Source organism: Lycium barbarum, chromosome 6, assembly GCF_019175385.1.
Source record: "Lycium barbarum isolate Lr01 chromosome 6, ASM1917538v2, whole genome shotgun sequence".
Lineage (NCBI taxonomy): Eukaryota > Viridiplantae > Streptophyta > Magnoliopsida > Solanales > Solanaceae > Lycium > Lycium barbarum.
Window position 1 is genome coordinate 102,217,688 of NC_083342.1, and position 11,581 is coordinate 102,229,268.

The following is an 11,581-nucleotide window of genomic DNA, read 5'->3' on the forward strand; positions in this document are numbered from 1 at the left end:
TTTTTTTTAATAAAAAAAAAACTCATAGAAACTGCTTCAATATCGTCCATGCTTATACTTGAATAACAACACTGTGATAAACTATTTGCTATTGTAAAGAATAGTGAGGGATGACATGAAGCTCTATCACATTGCTCTCTTATATACACCTTAATGGTAGGAATTTTAGAAACTATTCCTTTTCCTATAGGAGTGCGTGGAAATGTTAAAACAATTTTTCTTTTCCTATATATATAAGGAATGCACAAAAGTAAAAAAAAAATTCCCTTTTTCTGTATGTTTGAGAATTGCGTGAAAATTTAGAAACTATTTTTTCCTTGTCTTGTATATTTTAGGAGTCTGCACAAATTAAAGTAAACTTTTTCCTTTTACCTCCTCTCACGCATTTATTTCCACTAAAATATTTATTACCCTTTTGCTTCTCTTTCTTCTAGTAATGTATAAATTAGTTCATGTTAGAGAATAAAATTAAAATGTAAAATGTATACATAATATAACAATTAAAACTTTTAGGATTACTTAGGGAAGCTGAAATTAGAGGTTAGTACATGCACTTTTTAGGGCAAATGTAAAACAAGAAAAAAAAAGTCTTTTAGGTACTCGCAATGTAGGAGACTGTAGTTGAATGTCTTAGTCGCTTGTCCGCCACACTGTATTTTATAACTTTTTGGATCCTTGGGGTCCAAGTTTAACTTGGGTCTTCTGTTAGTCCATCAAACTAATTTAGTCGTTGGGGCCGATATATGCTTTTCTAATTGGTTAAACGTACATGTTATCCCTTTAGACTCAGTCAATAGGAGTTGATGTGGATTGAGGCGAGACTAGAAGTGCCAAGGCATGACCCATGTGCCACATTGCCTAGGGTTGAAGGCTTTGACTCAGTCAGGCGACGGTTGAGCCATAGGCTTGACCATAGGACGGAGGTCATCCTACAGGATTCTTTTGAGCTACGGGCTGGGCGTTACCTTCAGATTAGGTTTGGAGACTGGATATGTACAATTTTTGACCACTATATACCCCTTCCCACACCAAAGAAAATTTCATGGAAATAAAAAAAAAATTATTATTCAGAGGTAAAAAATAAATACAAGAATTAAAACACAAAATCTAAAAGGAAGTATTGAAACAAAGTGTTCCTGGATTAGAAGTTCACTTTGCTTTTCCATTTTTATCACAGTAGCCTTGGAAGATAAAATGCCAAAAGAAATATTTGTATGCATAGTAGTGTAAAATCTGAACTCAAGTGAAAAGACTCTTTTGTCAAGTTTAGAATTACAGTAATTCCACTAAAAATCAGAAAAGTTATTAAGACTCAATAATTAATTGGTTCCAATTTGATCCAAACAACTTAATTATGCATGAGTTAAAAGGACGTAAAGATACTTATCCGAACCCGGCGTTTTTTTATCTATTGTTGCATCAAGGTTTTGGGTATACTGATGACTATTTGAAAAAAAAAAGACTATTTTTCGTTTGATTTAACTATGCATAGATGAAAAACTGCAAAACCAGAACTCATACAGATAGAGGTTGCAAAATTGCACCAGATTAGTATGGCAGCATAATGCAACTCTGAGAACCCACAAACTCCTCGAAACAAATAACTGAAAGTTGCACTAGATAACAGTATGTTCACTTTTTCTATGTAAAGACAACATAACAAATTAATATACACAACGTATTACAACAGGAAAAGTGAAGTGCTTTTAATGATCAACTCTGATGAAGAATCAGAGAAAGCTTATGTGCACAGAAACTGGAAACAGACTGAGAAGCAGGAGTTCCACGTCCTTCAATCGAACAAATAAATCTAGAGAGAATTTCGCCTTCCATGGATGCTAGTGACAGCTCCAGAATGACCAGAAATCTGATTGTTGCACTTCGCCTTTAGTGAGTGTACCATCTAACAACCGTCCCTCTAATATGTATAATATACTTCAGGGATATGTGAAACTTTCCAAGAATCAGCACCTAGTTTGTCTGGACGCAATGTCATGATAAATTCATCAGGCATGTCAAAGAATTCAAGAACCCTCAGATTAAGGAGGCACTCGATTCCCGTTGGCACGCTTTCCAACAAAGCACATCTCTGGATAACCAGCTTCTCAAGATGTGGTATTGCACCCTCCCCGATTGTCACCCGTCTTAGTCCTTCCAACTTGTCCAAATTTAACAGCTTAAGCCTTTGAAATTTCCCTTGCTCAAAGTATAGCTCCTCTCCAGTGTATCCCACAAGAAATTCAAGATGGACAAGATTGGGCAAATCTTGGAGATATTTGAGTGGGTCTTCTGTTAAACGAGTCTACCTGAAGTAAATTTTGACCAAGGAATTAAGATCTAGAATCCACTCGGGCAACTTAACAATGCGTCCTGTCAAATACAGGCGCTGAAGAAGAGGTGGAGGAGAAGACATGTAAGAAAGATCAAGAATCTCATGCTCTTCCGTCGATTTAAGATTCAAAGACTGAAGCTTGTAGAGCCTTTCAATTGATGAGCACACAATCCTCCCATCTTCTTCTCTCAACTTCAGAATGCAAAGTCGTCTCAGTTCACTCAACATCCCTACTTCTCTAAGTATGCCACTTCCAGGGGTTGCTCAATATACACAAGTTTCTGCAAGGCTCTCAAAGTTCCAATTCCTCTGAAAGCCTTAAAACCTAGTGAACAATTGAAAGGAAGATACGAATAGGATACAGCTCTATAGACTAAAAGGTTACGGAGATTTTCAAGTTTTAAAATCTCCACAGGCAACTCAGTGATATATGTCTGCTTCAGATCTAATATTTCTAGCTGTTTGAGCCTTTCAATCTTTATGCTTTTATTGAGCCGGGGGTCTTTCGGAAACAGCCGTCCTACCTTGGTAGGAGTCAGGTCTGCGTACACTCTACCCTCCCCAGACCCTACGATGTGAGATTTCACTGGGTTGTTGTTGTTGTTGTTGTTGAGCCTTTCAATGGATCTTGGAAGTATTTTCACACTGGTACTCCTCAAGCTTAGATACCTTAAGTGAAACAATTGGAAAACCGTCTCTGGAATCATTTCTAGAGGAGCTCCTCTCAAATCTAAAACTCTGAGCATCTTGGAGCTACCAAGCACTTGACTTATGCAAGACAAGGACTGTGCATCTGCTATACCAAATGTAAGCAAAGAGCGGAGTTTAGTGGCTGACCTTTTCACTTGCAGGTTCCTCAATGTGCCATGGATTGACAGGCGCCTAGTTTTTTCAGGCCACAATATATTCTGCTCATCAGTTGTTGTAGTAAAGTTGTCATCTCTTGATTTTGAAAGAATAAGCTCACGATATAGGTCATGAATCTGGCCCAATTTCATGCTACCCTCATTATTGTACTGAACTGGACGGATCAAGCTTCTGTTGATGAACTCATTGAGATAGCCTTCTGCAATGTCTTCTGTTACATCCCGTATTTTTGAACGTCGGGTTAATTGTAAGTTGAGGTGGGGCCCACACGTCAAGATTTTTTTTGGGACATGTGAAAAATTATATAAATCACATATGTGAAGTTAAACACAACTCAAGAAGGACCCTTGGGCCAAATCAAAGTGGAAGTCCTCCAAACGAATATTTTTAAGAAAACGTTTTCGGGTGACCTAACTTTGGGGGGCAAAAACTGTATTATAAGTTTGGAATTTGGAAAAATACCAAGAAATAGAAGTTGTAGATAATTGAATTAGCTTTCCATCCATAGGTCGTGGGTTCCCAGGTGATGTCGGTACAAGGAGATATGGACGTTTTAAGGTCGAAAGGTCAGTGGGCTAGGCCCAACTCGGGACCAACCGAGTTGGCCCAAAAAAATGAAAAGAAAAATTTAGGCCCAAGGTGAGAGGGTGGCCGGCCATACCTGGTCCAAGCCCACCAAATTAATTAATTTCCATGTGGCAAAATAATTATAAAGGGATCATTATCCCTTAGATGATTCAAGAAACTTAGAAGGAGAAAGAACAAACAAAACAAGAGCAAAAAAAAAAAAGGGCCATTTCGGGTTTGGCCATAGAAAATTCACCCCTCCAAATCTTCCTCCAAAAATTATTTTCTTGTGGTATTCCTACTAATTTAAGGGTCCTTTACAACTTGGTGTAATTGTTTTGGAAGAAGGAGCACTTATTTCTTCAAGTTGACAACTTGTTCAAGTGAAGGAGTTGTAGAAAAAGGTAAGAATCAATTCCTTTTTCTTATGTTTTGAAGGTTTGTTTATGTTGTGGTATGTGGAAATGAGTAGAAATTATGGAAATAAGGAAGTTTGCAAAGTGGGTATGTATATACATATGTAGCCATGAGTGTATATATGTTGTATACATATATGAGTTGAATTTTATGTTGTATTCTAGTTGTGGTTATGGTGAAAATTATATTGGGAATGAAAGTTGAATGAATTTTGGTTGAAGTTGGAATGTAGAAGATTATGTCACTTTAGAATGATTTTGTGATATTATGGAAATGAAGTTGTTAATATGTGAATTATGATTATGGTTGATGAAATTGGAAGATGGAAATATGTTATGAATATGTAGGTTGAAGATTTGAAGTTTTGGGTGAATAATGTTTTGGTGGAAAGTTTATATATTTTGTATATCTTGTGAATATTTCGTAGAAATGATATGAAATATTTCCAAATTATATTGTGATGATCTAGATTAATGATGAATGTGAAACCATTGAGATTAGTTTGGAAATTGAAGTTGAAATGAAGGTTATGACATTATGTTGGAAAGATAGCTAGTTAAGTTATATTGTGTTTATAGTGATTGTTGTTGTTGTTGATGTTGTTGTTGGGTTGTTGTTGATTGTTTTGGCCGAGTTAAATTCTCGGGGATGCTATATGTATAGGGGAGATGCTGCCCAAATTTCTGTAGGCAATTATGAATAAAGATTGAATACTTAAAGATTGAAAATTGAGAATTGGTAAATGTGACCAATTGCAGATTTTGGGCGAAACGGGAATTGAATTTGGAAAGGCGTAAAGAGCATATAAGGTATGTAAGGCTATCCCGATTCTTCTTTTGGCATGTCCTAGGTGTACTAGGATCGGATTTGAGTCTCGGAAAGTATTCTGCTCATCGGAATCTGCATTTGAAAATACCCCTTTTTCATTCAATTGAATTGAACCCTATAAGTATGCTTTATTGAAAGAATTGTGCAAACTTCCGCAAATTGTCTAGAAAATTATGGAATGTCCCTAGAACCTCCGTAGGTGACTTTATAAGCTTAAAATACGTAATTTGAGCCCACCGCTTCGTTTGTCCCGAGGTGGGCCCACTATTTCCGATTTTACCCTTTTGTGTTTATGACTTGTCTTCGAGCATTTTTTTTTTAGAAATATTCTAACTACTCTTTTAACTACTAAATAATAATTGTTTTAATATTTCATTAAGCCTTATGAATTGTTTTGAAACTTGGGAACGATCTCAGAAAGATTATGCTTCTGTAACCCATTTTGACATTCAAATTTCACTTACTATGACTCCGTTCGATTTCATTGATTTGATCTGTCATTCGATATGCTTCATTGAGTCTCTGGAAATATATATGGTATTTTTATTGCATTTAGTTTCTCACTACTCCATTCGTGGATGCCTCAATGTTTCCCACACTGAGCCCGGGCCAGGATATGTTGTCAAGCGTATTCCTCTGCATTGTTCGCCGTGCCTCGATGTGAGGGGGCAGGTATACATGTACATGGGTTGTGGAGTATGCTGTGCCATGTACACATATTCTGATATGATATGATATGATCTGTTATGGCCATCTGATATGATATGCTACATTACGGGGTTGGGTCGTGACATCTTCAACTGTCCTCCCCTCTTTTCGTTTCACAAAACCTTCTGTTATCCACCGGTAGATCAGTGTATTGCACTCAATTAAATGATCCTCGGGATAAATGCTCAAATACAAGAAACATGGTTTAATATAGTAGGGGAGATCATTGAAACTGAGTAGTAAAACAGTTTTCATACTATCAAGTTTGTCATTGCTATCCAGTTCAGGGCCAAGGCTGTGATTAAGCATTTTCCATTCCTTAATGTTAGTCCTGTTTTTTGTAGCCAAAACCCCAGCAACAGCCACAATAGCCAGCGGCAATCCACCACATTTCTTTAAGATGTTCCTACAAATGTTCTCCAAGTTTGAAGGGCATGAATTACCATGAAATGCCTTTTAACGAAAAAGAACCCAAGACTCTTCTGCAGACAATGCCTTCAACTCATGAACATAGCCATTGGTCTCTATGCTAGAAAAGTAAGCTACATTGAAAAGACGTGTTGTGAGGATAACAAGACTTCCATTATTTACATCAGGCAAAGCATATCTGATAGCTTCCTGATACGCTCAAATTACACCTATTAATGGCGTAAAGCGGACGTTGTCAAATATAGTAACCCAACAAGGTTGGGGTCGAATCCCACAGGGAATATGGAGAGAAAAGAGTACTAATCGTATGCGATACCAATCTTTAAATGCTTTAATCCTATTCCGGATAGTTTGAATTGATTGTTGAATAATGTAATTGAATACTTTGACTTAGAATGTAATTAATATGAGAGAGAGACTAAGGTTGTGTTTTCCAATTTGATTAGATATTATGCTTCGGATATCAATGTGATATACTTCTAATGGTTGTTCTAAGAATATGCACTTGATCTCTTAAAGACTTCTTAATGTTTCCCAACAGTTAAGCAGTATTTCCTCTTTATGATTCTTCCGAATATAAAAGAGTTACAATCGAAGAGCGACCAATAATGTCAATTTAGACTTATTCTTATTCCTAAGTTAGTCTATTAAACAAGGGTTAACGCTTCGAGTCATTGTTATTCAATCTTACCAATATTGACTCTCTTTCCCAAGAAAAATCAATATAATGGCTTCGGCTAATGCTTGCAATCATTACCCAACGTTACAACACAAAGATAGAATAAATAACAACAACCATTATGCATATATCAATAATAGAAACCCATTCACATAATACCCATCATGGGATTCACAACCTTAGAATTGAAATTAGCTACTCATAATGTTTCTTGACAGAAAAAGCTTAAAGATTAACATAATACACTTACAATACTAATACAAGATGGAATGAGAGTGAAGTTGTTGCCTTAAATGCTCCAATCACTTCAAGATTAAAAATCTAGGGTTTATGCCTCTAAAATAAAATCTGAATAATGAATTAAAACCCTACATTATGTATTTATAGAGCCAAAAATCGCGCCAAGTTTCTGGACAAAAATGCCCTTACGCCGCATTGTTACGGACCGTAACTCAGGTTACGGTCCGTCCTTCATTTCGTCATTTGACCACTTCGACGTTACGGCCACCATGCGACGAACCGTACCCTGTGTTACGGTCCGTCCTTCTGAAGCGTAAGTGGTGACAATTACTTGGCAACTCTCTGGAATTTTGGATGATGTTACGGTGAAGGGTTACGGACCGTAACATGAGTTACGGACCGTAACACTAAACCGTAACACTGAAGATTTTATTGAAACTCTCTGGAAATTTAGCTCATGTTACGGTGACATGTTACGGACCGTAACATGAGTTACGGAACGTAACACTTCACCGTAACACTGATGGTTTCAATGAAACTTTCTGGAAATTCAGGCCTTGTTACGGTTCAAAGGTACGAACCGTAACATGAGTTACGGACACCGTTACGGTCCGTAACATGAGTTACGGACCGTCGCTTAGCTCAAATTTGTCCGTTTTTCCAGCATTACTTCTCATTTCCGATCCTTAGTTAATAAACCCTATAAAACACAAAAATAACATAAGAAACAATATAAAAACACTTAAAATCAAGCAATATTTCTAGTTACAAAGGCATAAAATGTGCCAAAATTCACGGCACATCACTTCCCAAGCTTGAATGGACCAGACATCATCAAAAACTAGCAAATACATTCTCGATTGCAGGAATACTTTTGCTATTGCTTTTAGCCTATTACTGCTCATGTTGCTTAGACCTTCAGGTGCAGGCTGCTTCACTTTGTCGTAGAGCTATTGAATCATGTCTTTTAAAACTTCCTCAACCTTGAAGGACTGGGAAACTGTTATCCAAGCAAGGCTATCGAAGTTTTTATTGACTGCTGCATCCTCACACACTTTCTTAACCAGGGTGGTCTTTCCTGAACCTCCCATTCCTACCACCGAAACCACTTTAAGTCTAGGATCATCCTCCACGAGCCAACCAATTAGTTGCTGTCTGGGATTTTCAATGCCCATGAGCTCAGCTTCTTCCAGCAACAACGCATCGCCTCTGCGATCATTTGCAGTATCGTAGGCATGGTTATAACTTGAACCTTGCTCCGGGACATAAAATTTGTAACGGTACCTTTGATGGCCCTCTGCAATATTGCAGACTTTTGATCTGATGGCTTGGATTTCAAAGACAAGTTTATGGCGGGATTTGATGTTTCTGATTGAGAAAACCAATTTAGCAATGAAACAACAAGATCCATGGAAGTGATGATCATATGACAAGACAATGGACTCGTCAAGAACATCCTCAATGTCATGGGCGACATCTCTCACTTGCCCAACCCAGACTTTGACCTCTGCATCTCCTTCCTCTAAAGCATCTGCCACACCAAGAAAGGCTATCATTCTCTCCAATTCATCTTTGATATACTGGATATCGTCCTTGACTCCCTGAAGCAGTATTGTTTCTTCTGCTAATAAATTTGTGATTTTGTCAAGTACAAAAAGGACAACAGAGTTTGCCATCTCCACCTGATCTTCTCAAGTGTCTATGCTCATTGGTTTTTGTAATCAAAATAAGAACAGGCCCATCTTCCTTGTAATTCTTTTGAAGAGGCAAGAATCAAAACCAAACAAGTCAAGCTAGGAATATTTTATATTGTCGTCCCCTGATCAGTCTAGAGTTCTTCGTGTCCCAAAAAAGAGAAACTCAGTGGAACATTTATTGATTTGTGTGTCATTTTTGTCATTTTCAAAAGGAAAAAGGAATCCAGTGCCATATTCTTACCGACGTTAATTGGGTTATTTCAACATCAAATGAAAAAAAAAAGTCAAGATAAGGGGACGAAATAACCTGTAAAGCATATATAGCTGATTAAAAACTAAAATAAAGTTCGAAAAAGACAAAAATAAGATTTATCCTTAAAGCATCTCCCTTTACTTGTGAATGAGTCAACAGAATCTACACAAAAGCTTTTATGGATAACGTGGATGAAATCATTAAGAAAACTTCTCAACTAAAGTAAGGATTCAAATTTATCTTCCATAGATAAGAAAAATTGGTTTACCAACAAAATACAAATAAAAAATGAATCTCTAGCTCTCGCCTTGCTTTCAAATAAAATTTTACTCTAAAAGGTAGTTGGGTGTATAAAGTATCTCACGTTAGCAGGGTTAGGGGAAAGTCCTACCCTAATGCAAGTATAGTGGCTGATTTCACAGCTTGAATCCGTGATCTATGGGTCGCACAGAGAAAAAATAATGTAATCAAAATTTCATCTCCTAATATTTTTTTTCTATGAAAGCAAATCCCTTTTTTCTCACTCTTTTGATGATTTATGAATTTGAATCCATTTTATTTATGCTAGTGATAGACGGAAAGGGAACCAACTCGTTCGTTGATCCTAGTAGAGGACGAATTAAGGCCTGAAGTTGGTTCATCGAGCAAGAGGAAAAAGACAAGTTCTCGCAAATAAATTCCAGCAAAATCCAATGTTTGACCCTGTGCTTTATTTATGGTCATAGCAAAACATAATCGTATAGGAAATTGCGTCCTTTTGAAAGGAACGGGCATTTTTTCATCTTGAGATGCTATTAATGGTATTCTTGGGATAAGGACGTGTGTATCTTTGAAGTCACCGGATGAAATCTTAACACTTATAACATGTGGCTTGAAGTTGCAGCAAGTCAACCGTGTATCGTTACATAAGCCCTCACATGGATTTAGATTTCGTAATAATATAATCCGACAATTATCTTTCAAAGATAACTTATATGGTGGCAAACCAGAAGGGTTAAGAGTATGTAATAGGTCATCAAACTGTGCATGATCATTAGGTTCAATAGTTTCATCAATACCAACGAACGTTTTTGATGTTCCTGGAAATTTAGCTATAAGCATGTCATTTATTTCGTTTACGAAATCTTTTTTTCTTGTTAGAATGACACGAGAATTTGAGGAAGATGATATTGAGAAAAATGTATGCATATTTGGATACATTATTATGAAAAATTTATCTAAAGATTCTCTTTCAGTTGTAAAGGGAATAATGAAAGAATCTGGAATTTCAATCTTATCTCTAGAATTGACTTTTTCCTGTCCATTTCCAATTCTCATTAAATAATCACAGAATCGAGGATCAGCTTTTGCTCTCATATTTTCGGATAGGGAAATCTTTCAAGTTCTTCCCAAATGTCAGAATATAATAACTTTCATTAATGATTTTTTTTTTTTCGTTTCGCACAACAGGAAGCGTTTGTCTGAAATCACCTCCAAAAACCACAGCTTTTCCAACCAAAATGTATGTTTGTAACCACGAGGTCTTTCAATAGAAAATCAAAAGCTTCAATCAATTTTTTTTTTGGCCATTGACACTGTTACGACCCGTTTGGTCATTTTTTAATACATATACTTTTATCATTCTTCCACAATTTCTTCATTAGCCCTTATTCAACACCAACCAACCTTTAAATTTCTCCCAATTCACCCATTTTCTTTGTTTAAGCACTACTCTTTTTAAAAGTCACACAAGTTAGAAGGGAAACTTTTTCGCTACATTTTTTTCTGTCTTTTTCAGATTTCTTTCTTTTCTCTTTTTTTTTTCCTTTCAATTCCCAACTAACAAGTGAATTAGTTCCGTTCATTCGGCGCTCCCATTGTCTTCCTAGATTACAATTAACAACCATTTCCCCTCTTTATTTCACATCCCAACTCCCATTATACATGTAAATGATTGAAGTGCTCATAGAGTATTTGGATCAAAAATCAAGTTTTATAGAACGAAGGGGTAAAGGCTAATTAACTGCTATCAAAGAAAAGGCTAAAGGCTCAAAAGGGTTAACTAGGGTGCTATTTGCAAGTTGGTGGGATAACTTTTTAGTCTTTTTAGTGACTAATCAAAGAAACACCTCTATCATTTTCTAGGCTCAACCGAACTTCATTTCGCTTTGTGAACACACAGGGCAAGTTCTAGACGTCAATACCAAACATGGATTCAAATTCAAAACCTTACTCACACATGGCACACAATCAACGCAAGAGGGATCCGGTTGTCCCTCGAATCAAACAACAATGAAAATCAACAATGCCAAGTGGGTCATACGAGTCAAACAAAAACCATTTTCAAGTGCTTTCAAGAAAAGTGATACAATTTCACGGCATGTTTTCACAAAAAAATTTCAAGATCACTCATATGCCAATACTTCACCTAACCCGTGCACCTAGCATTTGAATACACATATCCTAAGGACTAATTTTCCCTCAAGCAGGTTGTCATCCACCCGTCATCAGGAAAAGCCCTTTCTATGATTAAATAAAAAAAACTACCTATGCCCGGTTCAAAGGCCCCCCCCCCCCCTCAGGAA

At 36.7% G+C, this 11,581-nt stretch overlaps 1 protein-coding gene across 1 annotated transcript; it reads right to left on the minus strand.

Annotated features, from left to right (window-relative positions):
• Nucleotides 1-8,017: 8,017 nt before the first annotated feature.
• On the minus strand, nucleotides 8,018-8,743 carry LOC132644281 (putative disease resistance protein At1g50180). The gene has a single exon (XM_060360866.1). It carries the CDS (start codon nucleotides 8,741-8,743, stop codon nucleotides 8,018-8,020), a length of 726 nt encoding a protein of 241 aa, XP_060216849.1.
• Nucleotides 8,744-11,581: the final 2,838 nt, after the last annotated feature.

What these genes read in the sequence shown, in the direction of transcription:
- LOC132644281 (XM_060360866.1), bottom strand. Translation starts at nt 8,743, where the DNA reads ATGGCAAACTCTGTTGTCCTTTTTGTACTTGACAAAATCACAAATTTA.